General features: G+C 41.3%; 1 protein-coding gene across 5 annotated transcripts in view; it reads left to right on the plus strand.

The window, feature by feature from the left end:
* chl1a (cell adhesion molecule L1-like a) overlaps positions 1-8211 on the plus strand; it is a 53044-nt gene extending 44833 nt beyond the window's left edge. For 3 of the 5 annotated variants that reach the window (XM_068732850.1, XM_068732848.1, XM_068732851.1), the window contains 5 exons: positions 7-120; positions 443-604; positions 994-1173; positions 2358-2430; positions 5812-8211. In XM_068732850.1, the coding sequence (XP_068588951.1) occupies positions 7-120; positions 443-604; positions 994-1173; positions 2358-2430; positions 5812-6025 (743 nt within the window). In that variant the 3' untranslated portion in view covers positions 6026-8211. The remainder of the gene's footprint in view (positions 1-6; positions 121-442; positions 605-993; positions 1174-2357; positions 2431-5811) is intronic. The other 2 variants (XM_068732852.1, XM_068732853.1) reach the window with 2 other exon arrangements.
* The last annotated feature ends 7787 nt before the right edge of the window (positions 8212-15998 follow it).

A 15998-nucleotide genomic window follows, 5' to 3' on the forward strand; every position in this document is an offset into this window, starting at 1 on the left:
TATCAGTGCCAGCGCTGTTGAACATAAGCTCTTATGTGAGTGACACCTTTGCCAAAATCAGCTGGACTGCCAGGGAAGAGCAGCAGGACTCGGAGCTTTATGTGGCTTATATGAATAACCGTAAGCTACTTTTCCTGTCCCCGCCTTGCTCAACATTGATAGGAATTTTAGCTGGCATCATGTGTAGGTGCAACTAGGAAGGTCTTATATAAACACCTGAAAATACATTTTAAGTCTTGCGTCTGCATGGCTACTTCCATCATTTTTAATGATTGCCTCAAAATGTGTTACAATGTATTTAAAGTTATATTTAGTACAACAAATACATTTCATTGCTTAAGAGCTATTTACGTATTACTTAGCTCTTCCTATCTTCATCTTCTGTAGCATGAATGCTAATACAGACTTGCTGCTTGTGCACTTCTTGTGCTTGGCTGTGTAGGTGATGGTAACTGGCTGGTATCAGAGGCTGTAAATGCTTCTCGAAGTTTCCACGTTATTGATGGGCTCAAACCTGGGACGGTGTACACCGTGCGCCTCATGGCCAAGCGGCTGCTCGATAATGCTAGCATTTTCGAAGATGTTATCCAGACCCGAGTCAAAGGTGAGAGGAGGAAACGGCGTCGTAGTCGATACAGTTTAGTGATTTGAGATCTAGCCTGCCATAACAAAACAAGCATAGCATTGACAAATTGATATTGAATGTGGTGAATGTGTGAGCTTATTTATTTTTCTTGCATCTCTCTGTGCATTTGTTTTTTCCTATCTAATATTCTTTCATAAGAGATTGAGTGTTATAGCTGAAGGGAATGTGAGTCAAATACGTCAAAACGTTAGAACATCCTCTCAAACTAGAATCCCTCAGGTTTTTTTTTCTGTTTTCAGTCAAAGATAAAGTTGTGTGAGGAGCGCTTGAGGGGACCGTCATCCTCGAAAAGACCACCAAGTCAAGTAGATTCTTGAGCTCTGTGTCTCTCCTGTTTTTGTCTGCAGCTGCGGAAGGTCAGCGGAGCAACTTTTCGACCCAGGGCTGGTTCATTGGGACCATGTGTGCTGTGGCGCTCCTCACCCTTGTCGTACTCATGGCCTGCTTTGTGCGGCGAAACAGAGGTGGCAAGTATGCAGGTACGCCGCCGCCGACCCAGCGACAAGACATATTCTTCATGGAAAAAGGTCAGTTAGCCTTTGACCAAGGCTGGTTCCCCCTGGTCGCCTTGCTTCAGGAAGTGAACCAAAATTAAACTCACGAAATGTACAGAACATGTAGGAGATATCAGTCTGACTTGATTATAAGCAGCTAAACCATCTCTTAAATCTTTAGATATCACCAGATTTACAGGGTGACCCTTTGATTTGACTTTAATTTCATTTTGGTTGACCTCCTGAAAGAATGATAATGTGCTCAACCCTGACCCCCCCCCCCCCCCGTACTCATGCTACTCCTGCCTTGCCAAATATCATTAATCTCGAATGAACTGTCCACGAGATGCTTGCCGCATTGTGAAATATTTGGTGTGGCCCTGTTAATTCTGCCCACTTCCTCTGATTACATACCTTGTCAAGCCAGTTGAGTGGGAACCAGCTGGCTTTGTTTCACACCTCCTCACCCCTCACCTGTGCAGAACCTCCTGGCTCTTCCCCTGCACCTTTGTGCTGTCATGTATCAGAGCCAAATTCAATCTCACTATGGTACATACAGTACCTGCAAACAGTCTCCTCACTCACTTTCTCCCCTCTCAACCTGCTTTGCCATCTTCTCCCCACCGCTCCACCTCTTTGCCTGCAGTAGATTTTGACATGAAGCACTGAATATTTCATCAGCTCTTTTGGATTCTCCTTTTGCCCATCCAGCTCTTTTCATGAAACCCCTCTTTTGTCTCTCTTGAAAACAACTAGTATTTTTTTAAAGCATATTTACACAAAGAGCTGCGGTGTAGCACTTTGGGGCAGATAAACAGAAGAAAGGCTTTCAGTGTGCAGACTTGATATAATGTTTACACAGTCATATTTAGTTGTTCTCAAAAGCTTTTTAGTTCTGACTTTTAAATTCAACTCCCATATATACTCAAGTGATGAAACAGTTCAGATCATTTATTCTTGGACGTCTACTTTCCAAGAATAGTCTGACAGAAAATCACTGTACTTGATTAAAACTAACAAAAGGCGGATGCTACTGTTTGAGTTATTTCCCTCTTGGAAAATGTTAAAGACACAATCCTTTACAGTTATTTGAATTTGAAGCATCACAAATGATATTCTGTCCCAACAGTATAAGTAATATGTAATCACATCTATGGATGAAAGTGCTGTTTTTTAACAATGCTGCTGAAATGTCTGTCCCGTCCCTCCTCCTGCAGTGAAAGCGAAGGAGGACCTGCACCCTGATGCGGAGTCACAAGGAGAGAATGATGACACCTTCTGTGAATACAGGTGAGCTGTACTCCTGCTCTGCATGGGAGAGCTGCAGTGCCAAAGTGTGCTGAGGAAATGACATTTTTTATCTCCTTGAAATGCATTGTGTTGTAGCAATATTAATCTATCAACCATATGTTAAATACTTTCTGGCTGAGAAACTCATTTGTCCTATGTCACAGTAATGTTTTCTCTCCCATCCCAAAAGCAAACCATGCATTCATGAGCTTTACCAGGATCGGCCAAGAAGCCATTGTTCTCATCATTTAATGGGCTAGGTAATCACACGGTATAGTTAAAAGTAGTGGGTAACAAAAATTTGGGTTTTGCCCCCTTTAGTTGGAATTATGTGCTTTTATTTTGTTGTTAGATTATGATCTGAGTGTGTGATTCAGCTTGGTCCAGTAGGCAGTATGTGTGTGTGTGTGTATATATATATATATATATATATATATATATATATATATATATATATATATGCAAGTGTGTATATATAGGTGTGTGTATGTATGTATGTATATATATATGTATAGATATACATACATACATACATATTTCACACATTAGGCGTGCCTGTGCTTACCAGGTGTTTTGACAGATGTAGTTTTACCTTTAAACCCTGATTCACCTTGTGACCTTAAGGTGCATGTATAGAAGATCTCCAATGTAGGCCACACTTCTCAGAAGCTTTCACTGCAGACTCGCAGGTTGATTCTAGATGTACAGTCATTCCTGATGCAACAGGCATAATCTGAGTATGGCAAATGGGTGGAAAAACAGAGCCTTTAAGCCCAAAGCAGTCAGCTGCTGTACTTTATAATAGCTCTTGAATTTCCATTGTTTGCATTGTTTAGCTGCTACGGTGACAGTTTAGGGAAATCGACTGAATCCTATTTTGCTTGACAGCACTGCAGCAACTGTGTGACAATGGCGTGTTTGTTTGTGCACACCCAACAGAAATCACCTAAAATAGCCTCTTATGTCCGCTTTGATTATGCTCGTCATCATATTATTCAGAACATGATTACTCACAACTGTGTGGATGCTGCCAATTGCATTTTTGTGATTCTTGCCAAGACTGTAATTCTGTTGAACAAGACACAATGCATCGTCTACACAGCCCTGTTTATAGATTATTATTGCTTAAGATGTAATAACTACGTTTTTACTTCCCCATAGCTTCAAATGACTTTATTTGAGTGAATGGAGAGGGTTGTTAATCGATACCATTGACCCAATGATTGCTGTGCAGATGCTGGGATGGCTTTCAAACACACTTTAAGTATTGTTTTCTGTGAGTGTTTAACACTGATGGAAGACCCAGGGAAGCGCCAAGTAGAGCTGGGCGAGAATTCAACACCATCACACATCAACTCTCAGTGAAGTTGGTTCATAGTGATGTGATTATATTGTGTTGCTGTGTTACAAAATTCCGTTGTCCAAAATTAATAAATATTTTGTCATGATTTTAGCTCTGCTGCCAAGTTGTGTCTCATGAGGCAGAAGAGTTGTGAGTTGATGCAAAATGTTTGGCTGCAACTTAGAATGCCTCTCATGGTTGGTTTCATGAGGCTGTTCTGACTACTGTCCCCCCAGAGTGCCCTTAGCCTTACTGTGGTGTTGTTTACCTGGCTTTGGGGCTGGATTCAGGGCTCTCTTGTGCCCATTGAATCTCTGACGGCAATAGACCACCCACTGGTATGCCACGTGTCTGGGGAGCTGACAAGTGGTAATTATGCTTCAGACAATTTCTCTTTAGAGACAGCCCTCTGCTGTCTTGCCCCTCTGTCCACTGCAAGAACAGCAGGTGTCATAGCTTGAGCTGGCCGTGAGCCAGCTGTGTGATGCAATTTTTTCCACAGCTAGTTTATCTGTTTTTTTTGTTTTTAACCCCCTGCACCTTTATTTCTCTTGTGCAATTAGGGAGAAAGCAGCAGATGTGGAGAACTTTTCCTTCAGACACTTTGAAACTAAAATAAATACAGCTGCAGGTGCAAAGAGAAAATAAAATCCTCCTTCCACCTGATGTTTCACTGCTGCCCTCAAACCAAGTCAGCATGGGTCAGTGGCAAGACAAATTTGATTACCTTCTGCCAGGTGATGTGCCCCCATCCCTCACCTGTTTGTGAGGCTGAAGGGAAGCCCTTTCACAGCAACAGCTGAAAATGAGGCTGAGCAGGATCCGGACCAACCACCTGAATGAGAGCCGGGGCTCAAAAGCACTCAGCCCCATTTTATCACTGTATTCAAAGTCACTGTGGGCGGGCTGCGGCGGCCATGGCATTCCACTGCTCTTAGATAACAGCCACTTATCTCCAGCGCTCCAGAGTCGTCAAGAGAAAGAGGGTTTGATAAGAGTTGAAATGCGGACCTTATGTGGCTTGCATGGTAAACGGCCTCATGAAATAGTGTAGATAAGATTGGTTATTAAAAGTCCCTGTGAAGGAGACGCGATTTGTAATCTTAGCTCGAACCATGCCTCCGCTCTAAAAGGCTGCTCAAAATGTCGAGGTTGTATTTGACAAAGGTGTCAACTACAGCATGCCTCAAATGGCACTATCATATACCGGCCACCAGAGCGTCATCTCTGAACGCAGACGCTCTGCGTTATGAATACCAAACCGGAGGACAGAGAGAGGTGTTACCAAACATGGATGGTTTAGGGAATTAGAAAAGAGGACAGGGAGGAAAAATATCCTCAATGTTTTGAGGTGACCCTGCGTCTCGCAGTGAGACACCTGCGAGCTGGCCAGTTGCCCAGCCTTAAATTGGCATCTAATCTTCTCGGCCTGCGTGTGGGCCCTTGGGAATACCAGGAATGACAGGCTGTTTGTCTGGGATTGCATATGCCCCACCTCTACCCCCTTTTCCCTTTCTCAATCTCAGCGCCCCACCTCCCTCCGACACACACACACACACACACACACACACACACACACACACACACACACACACAACTCCCACTCGTCTTCTTTCTCACTGCACTCTGGCAATTTCCATCGCTGGTTCTAAAGAGATTTGAAATTGCCTTTGGTCTTGAAGCCTGGGCAATTAGCAATTAGTGAAGTGATTGTAGCAAGCCCTCTCCGCCTCCCTTGTGCTCCCTTTCCTGCTGTGCAGCCGCTGCATCCTCCCCTGCCTACCTCCCGTAGTGATGTATAAGAACCATAAGAAGTATTCGCTTTGTGACTGGGAGCATGTTTGTGTGTCAGTGCAGCCAATCATTTATTAATCTGTATGTGCTGTACAGGCTCTGTATGCTGGTGTTTCTGTGTAGGTGTGGTTATTCGTGATGCTGTGTGCTTGTGTGTCAGCCTCTTAGTGCCATGAGTGTTGCTGTTGAACGTATGCACTGTACCACTGACCCTGACCATCCTTCTCTGTTGTTGTTGGTGGCAGTGACAGCGAAGAGAAGCCGCTAAAGGGCAGCAGCTTGTGTTCGCTGACTGGAGATGATGCGTTGGGGGACAGCGTCAGCAGAGACAGCATGGTTGACTACGCCGACGGTGGAGGAGAATTCAACGAGGACGGTTCATTTATCGGAGAATATTCTGGACGCACACACGGAGGCTCTGTTAGCGAGCCCAGTGGACCCAGACCAGTCACTGCATAAAGCCAGGCTTCGGTCTTAACGGTCGACTTCAAATATTTTCAAGATACTTTTTTAAATTCAGCTTCCCTGGGATTAAGTATAGCAGGAATAGCCAAATATGGGGGGGATAAAAATGACTCAAATGTGCAGACGTTTTGCCCAGGGACTGGAAAGGAAAGAACACTCCCACCAGACACATCGGTGTGAAAACCATGTAAGTCTTTGTACATACTGTAAGACAATGACCTGTATCATTGGGAGTTTTTCAAGATTTTATTAATTATAATAAAGGGTTTTTTTGTACCTTATATAGGCCACAATCTTCAGCTGTGTATGTTGATTGCCTTCTTTCACAAAAGGCTGAAGACCAACAATTATTTCCCACAATACAAAAAACACTGAAAATATCACCATACATGTATTTTCTTTACACAGTGACTGGAAATTACAGTAGAAGCAGAAATACATATGCATCTAGCCTGTGTTCAATCACAGTTGAATCAATATATAGTCATACATGCTTTGCTGTCCATTACTGTCTATTTTATGTATATGTTTCTGACTTTTGTTAGTATGCAAATGTGTGAAAGTTGTTTATATTCAAAATGCTGTCAATACCTTTTATATAATTGTATAAAACATATTTTGGAATTTTTTTATTGCTTTTTACATCAAACAGGAGAAAAAAATATAAACATAAAAACAACATTAACATAACAGAATTCAATTCAATTCAAGAACAGATTCAAGTATCAAATTCTTCTAACTACGCCCCTGGTTGGTTGGGAGAATTACAGTAAAGATATATGTTGTTTAGCAAGAGGTTAAACTGACAAGGGAAGTGCTGCTTTTATATCTGGAGTGGAATCATGAAAACATTTATCTAAGGGACTTTTCAAAACTCCAATTGGTGCGCTTTCACCTTAAGGCCACATTAAGGAAGAAGAAATTTTCTATCATACTATTTGTTTTGGAGGGTTAGGGTTTTTTAATCATGTGACTTTATTCTGCTGGATGGCACAGTATGATTCACTCCACATTCCTTTAAAATTATCAGGCATCTGGGCTATTTATTATCTGGAAATTATTATGGTTTGGTACTTCCTTCCGAGTTTTTATTCAAACGTGCATGCAATGATTCATCAGTTTCTATTTGCTGCTCCTTTTCTGTAATTTAAAAAGCGCCCTCTTATATGGTAAGTTAACTTTCAAGTCCACTGAACATAAAATGTGAATACATTTTAAGAAAACAAATTCCTTCCATGGGACTTAGCTATTTACAAAATTATATAGCAAAATGTGTTTACAAACTAAGCACAAAGCAATATTGAAATGATACAAACATGGCTGAATTAAACTCAATATTCTCAAAGGTCAAACACATTCTGAATTCCCAAACAATTTTCCTGTATCTCCGCAATGCATTAAGTGAATCCTCACATGCATAATGCATGCAGCTGAAATATTCATCAAGGATGTAAGTAAAGTTTAGATTTGTCCAATTCAACAATCTTACTGGAACAGATGTAATAAAACAAGATACAGCAGTATCGGCTTCAAAGTCCTAAATGTTTCATTGGCTAGAGGCTTATTTTTGAGTTTAAGATTCTCCACTGAGCTCTTTTAAGATATAAAGACCTCTTCAGAAACTAAGAAGATTCTTGAAAACCAAAGAGATGCAGTTAAGATATATTTAACTTTGTCAAATCACAGCGGACTATATTTCATATTTAGAAAGAGGACATTTGGTCTATAGAAATGCAAAAAACAAGAAACTTAAACAACCAAACTGAATTTTGTATGAGTTCTTTTAAAGATCCCCCCACACAGTAAACAACATTAGGAAACAATAGTTGACAATAAAGAGAGTTTTCACTTCAAACCAAAAGTACAAAAAAGGTCACATGGAAGAAAGTTCTGCTATGAAATATAGTCAACATTTTAGTCAATCTCTTTCCCATTACTTGGTTCAGATAATTGGTGCCAGGTCCCATGGCTCCAATTATCTGAAACAAAGCAGTGTTCGCTCTCCCCTTCAATTTCTGAGGGTAAAATATAGCACCTTTGATGAGGCAGAAATCCCAACTAACAAAGATGGGAGATGATCGTCTCATCCATCATTTGGTGGGAGCCAAACAGCTCAACTTCCTCTCTGATTCACTCCATTACTTTTGAGCCTTTCAATAAAAAACAAGCTCAGAGGTTCAGATGGATGGCTTTTTTTCCTTATTAACCATATTTGTTTGTCCCAAAATTCCAAAACAAAACCAGAAGTGAACGACTGTGACAGAAACAAAACATTTGAATTTATCTTTCATATTCAAAGGCAGGAATATGCACATAGTTGCAGAATATCCTCAGTCACAGTCTGAGCTTTTTTTTAAAGGACATACAAATAAAGACATTTTTCTTTTTCAGCTTTCCATTGTTCAAGTCCTCTCACTTCGGTCACTTGACTTCTTGCATATCTCTAAAATACCTTGGAGGCCCTTATCTCTCATTTTGAATACACAGCATCCTTGCAGCTGTAAGTGTGTCTATAGCCTGGTGATTATAAATAGGCATTGTAGCCGTAATCAAACCAGACTTGGGATAGTGGAGTTGAAAAGCACTCCATGCCTCATGGCAAGATAAAGGTCATTTAAAGAGATAATCCCTGTATTGTCGGGGATTATGCCCTCATCCGTTTTAAAATTGCTTTCTCCATGGAACGCTAAAACCTCTAAACAACAACAAAAGATTACTCCAGTCAGAACCCCCCTGAGTGTCACAGAAGCAGCTTTTTTTTTTGCTCTGCTAAATCTATTTGGAGGACATGCAGGTGACCCTTTCATGAAAATCATTATAGCCCTGTTTTAGAGCAAGCAAAGGTCGGGATGTTTACATCTCTTGGATTCATGTTTGATGTTTGCTGCGTGGTGTTTTGCTCATGTTATTGCTGCACACTCACACACAAACTCAGAATCAAGCTTGAAGCGGATCACTCGCTTTCAGGCAGTTTGATCAGAGCTGATATTTAGACTAAGTACCCTGGAAATTGCCTGGTGGGAGGAAATCAATAGAATACTGACACAAGCTGTGAGCTCAGCCCAGTAACAACAGGCTGTAGCCACTCAGCATTGCATCAACCTCAAACCAAATGACGCCGCCGCAAGGACAGGACACTGCAAAAACTGTAGCACATGGGGAGGATTTGCATTTTGTCAGGGAGCTAGATATTGAATTAACGCTGTATCTACCCAGTAGAGAAGAAGGTAGCACGATGGCCATGAAGATCTCATTAATAATGAACACCGTTGGGTTCACAGAAAGGGGAACTGTGACAAGTGTTTCTGGAGATGCTTCTACGGAAGACCTTATTCTCTTTGGTGGTTTTTGAAGGAATGCAGTTAAAGCAATTTACAGACAAATCTGCATCAGGCGTTAAACCAGTGTCATGGCTCCCACTTTCTTAAAGGGACAAACAGTCAGTCAGGCCTATTCAGAGCAACACAAGTAAACTCTCTTAAGAATGAGCTTTGAGCACTTTAACTGAGAAAGGGGTTAAGGGTTGGTGGAGAAAAGAGGAGTTGACTGTGGGCTCCTTATTGAAATCTGCTTCAGCAACATTTCAGATGAAGAAAAGCAGCTCAGAAAGATGGCTTATGACCTTGACTCACAATCAGAGTGGCGGTATTTTATAATGAATATTCCATCAAAGACCTTCACTCTTTGTCTGCGTTTTTTAAGGGGGATGTGGGATGAATGGCCGGGCTTACATTTTTATTATAAGCCAAGGCGGACAAACAAGAAAAAGACATAGCCGTTGAGTGAGACATCAAAGTCGAGACACGCATTCAAAAGGCCGCTATTAGAAAAGTCTAAAATGCGTTTTAGCCTCTGTCACTAAATCTTCCTAACCTGTAACTTTCTATTGGATTCACTTGAAACTAATCTAGAATACATCTAAATGCATCAGTATCTGAAATAAGAGTTCCCAGAGTCACAGAAACACCCAGAAGAACTCCCTTCTAATTTCAGGTCTCAGTCGTCCTCTGGCTCCTGCTCATTCTTTTGTCATCTCAACATGGTGTTACATTCACCTTCTGCTAAAATTGAATTTGTCTCACTAGAATGCAAATGGAATGGGATGATTCTGCATATAGAGAATCCTTTTAGAGGGCTATTATTTTCCTGGTAAACTGCTTTAGATGCAAGCCCAGACACTCTCGAATGCCAGCCAGCAATTGAGTGGATGTGTGTGCATGTGTGTGTCTGTGTGTATGTGAGAGAGAGAGAAAGAGAGAGAGAGAGAGAGAGAGAGAGAGGGTATGAGGCGAGCAGGAGGAGGCAGGGACACTCAGCCATGGCAGAAACTAATGAGACATGCATCGGTAATATGATTACAAAGTCAGCCTGACTGTGTCAGAGATCAGGGGGACACTTTAGAGACATCTGCACAGGACAAAGTGGACACTGGGCTGTTCCATTGCACTGCGTCTGCATTACATTACTCTACCTGTAAGTGAGTGGCAGCGGCTGCAGATGGTGGAAATGATGCTCACACAGTTATGCTGTCATTCAGATGATGATGACGACAATGACATCAACAAAATGGAGTTTGATGAATGCTGATTTGAAACGACTCAGGTGTGCGTATCATTAAGGAACGCAGTCTGGGCCCTTTTAGGTCGACATGTCCTTAGTTTGATCCAGCAAAAGGATTTCATATTGCTGGAGGATTAGATAAGAGACTCGTAAGTGTTGTGTGGGTGGTGAATAATTCTCACCTTCCTTTCTTAGCCCGGGGCTGACAAAGCAACAACTTGGCACAAACCACAATCCACACACAATACGCAAGTCAGCTCGAAGTCCCTGCGACGGAGCCACGTGAAAATTGGCACCCTTAACTTGCACACAGCTAAGGGAACATAATCAAAAATGACTTTCCTATTTGTTCACGTTTGAACATCGCACCTGCTCAATCACAGTGATGTTTTTAATGTTATTTTTAGTAAATCAAAGTCCTTGTTAATAGCATTTCAATTGGTCTATTTTAAAAAAAGTCAGAAGACAAAGTGCTGCAGACTGTGTTCCTTTTGTTCTTTTTCTTTGTAGTCATTAATCAGACTCCGGTATTGTACAGACAACCAATCCCCCCCAAAAAGACAAACTGAGTTTGAAACCTTACTCCGATATTCAGTTTTAGTCTTATTAAAGTACAAAAGGCTGGCGGCGGCAAGAGAGAAGTGGACACAGACTCAATGCATCTCCTGTGCTTCACAAACTAATCAAATGGGTTATTTCAGTTTGCGGATGTTTGTTAATGAGCAAGTGATGAGCAGCCCTGGATATCAAACAGAGGGGAGAAACACCATAATGTCAATTTTTATTTTTCCAAAGCAATTCTTTTTCTAGAAATTTGTTCCTGCGGTGCGTTTTTTGTGGACCACAACTCCTGAATTATTCATTGCGCCTTCATTAAAACACCTCCATTTGCATAACACACAGGGCCACATAAGATGCATTAAGGCTTTTGATCCTAGTGTACATGTCAAATAATTTAACACAGAACCGGACCACCAGAAAGCCCAGCAACATGGAAGCCTTCAAATGTCTCCAAATAAACTAATAAGCCTTACTCCAATTTCGAAAAAATGATCATGCAGAGATGTAAGTGGGTCAGAGTGGACCCCTTCAGTGCAATAACCCACTTGGAGAAGTAAATAAAGTATGATAAAGTATGATTCTGGAGGACATTAGTGTATCTCTGGAGAAGCTACAGCGTTGTGATTTATTACAATAATTATTTTTGATGGAGGCAATGACAGGTGATTGTCAAATGCTGGTTCCCAGATGAATCTATAAAGCAATTTTTTGTTACATTTTAATTTCAGTCACACCAGTTTGCAATAAATACACCGAACTCCAGACACACTCATCTGAACATCCATCATATTTTAAATGCTTTCCTGGTTGTTCCTCCTCAATTGCAGCAATCAGGCTAATGAGCACAGATTGATTGATAAAAGCCACATTGGAAAGACAGGTGTAACCACCCACCTCTTTGTCCAAAACACAGTTACAGCTGAACTTCATTAATCCTGGTAGCTCCAACTGGGGACATGTCAAGTGTAAATTCAGTTGCCATCTGCTACACACACACACACACACACACACACCTACACACACGAAGAGCCAGCTTCTGAGCAAGAGCCATGTTCACCTATGTGTGTCTGCATAGTACGTGACATTGATTCCACATGTATCTATTAAGAGTAGATTTAGTGGTTAACGGGGGCCTTCTCAGCCTTCTAAATCCTACTACAAGCTGTGAAACTTCATGCCTGTTTACGAGAGATATACTTAGCATGGCGCACTAATGTAACAAGTTCACGTCAACATATGTATGAACACGTTTTGCATTGTGACTCATTGAAATGCTAAGAAGCATAGCATGTTGATGTAGCACATTTTAGAGTGTTAAGTCGGTCATATGCAGTCATGTGAAATAGTGAACTTGAAAAACAAGCCGACGGGCTAAAATTACTTGTTGATCTCATATTGTGTGTGCTGATCTTGATAAGCTGAAGAGCAACTTTCAGGAGCTCACCAAAGCCAGTAGGTTCCATCCTCTGGGTACCATGGAGATCTGGACCAAATTTCATGGAAATCAATTGAATAGTAATAGACAACTGTGAACAACCAACATTACCACCCCTAAAATGAATGCATCACTATCTGTCAAGCAATACAATTGGGGATGGTTGGCAACGGCCCAGCATCAAAATAACTGATTCAAGTTTCAAGTTAAACTAAATAATTTGATACATTTTGAAGCAGTCAACTATAACAATGTTTAAAAAAAAGAGTAGAAGTTAATATTTTGCAATGAAAAAGTTGCAATCACAGCTGGATTCTCCGTTGGCCTGAATTATTTATTCTTTCGAACACACACACACCGATGATTTGTTTTCGAGTTCTGCTGGTTAACACTATATAAATGATGTGGTCCAACACCTCACAAGTCCTTGTGCTGAACTCTGTGACAGTGGAGAGATTGCATTGCTACGACAGTGGACAAAGTTGGCCACAGTCGTCAGACTCGTCACTCTCTGAGATCTGAATTATGAGAAAAACAGCGTCTGCTTTGGACCACTTTCAGCTGCAGTGTGACCATATCCTAATGTTTCTTCGTCATTATCTGTCATTGGATTTGTTTAGTTCCTCCCCGAGCGGTCCTTCCTTGACTGTTTGCAAAGCAGAAATGTGACAGCCATGGGCCATACCAAATGTGCTTTTGTGAGGTTTTAATGTTTTCTCCGAATTTTGTTGTCCTTTTTATATCACAATTTGTTGTAAAAGGGTGAGAGGGAGTAATGGATGAAAATGGCAAGTAGAACTGGTGCAAAAGGCATCATTTGGCCAGACGTAATCACACAATCAACTCTTAAATCCTTGTGGAACACTAACATGAAAGCCTGCATATCTGGTTCTTTCAATTCCACTCAACACAGACTGATTATTGTAATGGCTTTGTCCTGCTTTACACCATGAAAATACTTGATCCTTTCGCATGCTGTGTACCATTACTGCTGAGCATTTGAACACACACACACACACAAGCACATGCACACACTAGAGCAATAAGCACAGATGGGTATTATGCGTTTAGTGGGGGTTTCTATCTCTCACTGTCTTTCTTTATCACTATCTTTATTATAATCATGATTTCCCCTGAAGGCACAGTTCAAATACTTTTATCTGTTAATAGCTCAAGCTGATAGTGGTAGCAGTAGCCTGAACAATGTTGTGCTGCAGTTCAACAGCATGGATGTTATTGCGTAGACAAACGTGTGTCTTTGGTAGATTTCTCTGTAAAATGCTGATGCACTGCTGCGACATGTGGACGATAATTACCAGCTGCGACAGTGTGTGGCTGGTACTTTCTGAGTCCATGCGTGTGTTTGTGTCTCATCATGGTTAAATATGGTCCTTGAGACACAACAACAGAAGCAGTTTTGAGCACTTTGCCAGACAGATTCCGTGACAGCGTCACAAACGTGCAAGATACCAGTAACAAAACTTTACAGGTGTGTAGTTGAGCTCAAAATGAAGGTTGAGATTGAAGATGGGCATGGTCCGAGCAAGGGTGCGAGTCGAAGGGGGTAGGACGTAGGAAAGGGGCCATTGCCCCCCTCCCCATCTCTCACACCACCACCAGTTTAAGCCCCTGGTCCGATTCGGCGTCGCAGTTAGCATGAGCCCATTGCAAGATGGTCTCACTAAATGCACTCTCAACTAAATGGCAGCAACTAGCAACAGTTACAGTAATTGGGTTGAGATTCAGAGATAATTTATTGCTCAGCAAAGCCCTTTGGGATCTGGGGGATACAAGACTCGTGGCAAAATGTTCTGTTACAGTTATAGATCATGTATATAAATTAAAATTGGTATATTGTAATTAACTAATTAGCAAAAACTTGTGTGTCTTCTCTACTCCTGTGATTCTCTGCTGCTTGTCTCTGTGTTTGCTTTATATAGGCTACTGTAGGTGTTTCCATCCTCCTGTTTTAATAGAGATTTTTGTTGTGGCCCTGTGGCAAATTTAAAAAAAACATGCAAATAGACAAACACGAGCAAATTAAGAAAACATCTTTACAAATTTGACAACTCATAGCTGCAAATACAAAAACACAAAAACTGTTTCCAGGGGACACTAAAAAGTGATGGATGTGGCTTGGCCACGACTTTCGTTTCCTGCTCTTTTGCACAAAAAAAGCCCGCCATTATTTTTGCTACTTGTTCTCTTACCTTCCAACAACAACACACTGATTATTCTGGCTCAAGGTACTCCTCAACAGTCAACCATGTACTGTGCGCTGCACGGTGTGTAAAAACACAGTTGAAGTCTATATTGTTCTGTCCTTCAGTTTGTGTTGTCTACTTTGTTGATCTTTTGTTCTGCTGTTCATTCTATACACATATGTATGGAAGCCCATTTCCCCAGCGAAAAATAAATTTATATATTTATTTTTTTTGCTGGCGAGAATGGGCTTCCATAAAAATATAATCCTATTGTTGGATTATTAAAGCATTGAATGTTGTATTTCTCCTAAATTGTATAAAAAACACAGCTGTGAAATAGGGGGAGTTTCTGTCTTTGCATTTATTTTCCAAAGGTTTCTTCATTTTTCCTCCCTTGTGTGTTTTTGTTGAGTTTTTCTTTTGTGGGTCAGGATCTGTTGTTGTTTGAACCTATAACGCCCACTGAGACATTTTGGGGTTTTAGAACTAAACTTGACTCGACTTCAATATGCACCGCACACACATACAAAGCGCACAGACACATTCACTGACATATTCATGGATCACCCAACACTGTTGACATTGCGTGAACTTGATGGAACTGACTTCCGTGTCAAACTTGGCCTGTAATGTTAGATTCGACATCTCTACAATCCATGATAAGAAGTTAGGGACACAGAGTTTGACTTGCCGGGGATCATAATACCCAAGTTCTTATAACTTTTCACACTCCAGTGACTGCAAGCTTCGCTAAGGATCCGTGTCCTCTGCATCTTTCAGTCTAAATCACCTCATTTCATTTGCCTCCATTATACTCCATCACACCTTATATCTCCCGTATGACTTCAGGAAACCTAATTTGCCCTCCATTGTCTTGGCGACATGTAGTGAGACACAGCAGGGGCGCCTCTTCCTCAATTAGCGGTCAGTCATCCTCCTCTGGAATCCATCAAGTCCTGCCTACCTCGTTTATTCGCACATCACCCTTCTTCTTAACTCATACACATTTTCTGCCTGAGAGAAATCTCTCCTGACATGCACGATTACTAGAAAGCCTCTCCCTGTCCTTTCCCATCATACTTATTCAGCTGTGATGGAACCTAATTCTGCTCTATAGAAGGCGGAGTGTGAAATTTGGTGTTTTCTATATGTCATTTGCTGTACGTAGATGGACATATTTGCACGCCCGAGACAGCAATTTGCAGTC

This window comes from Cebidichthys violaceus, unplaced genomic scaffold (genome assembly GCF_023349555.1).
Source record: "Cebidichthys violaceus isolate CVI_PGR_0920_01 unplaced genomic scaffold, fCebVio1.0.p SCAF_6, whole genome shotgun sequence".
Classification (NCBI taxonomy): Eukaryota; Metazoa; Chordata; class Actinopteri; order Perciformes; family Stichaeidae; genus Cebidichthys; species Cebidichthys violaceus.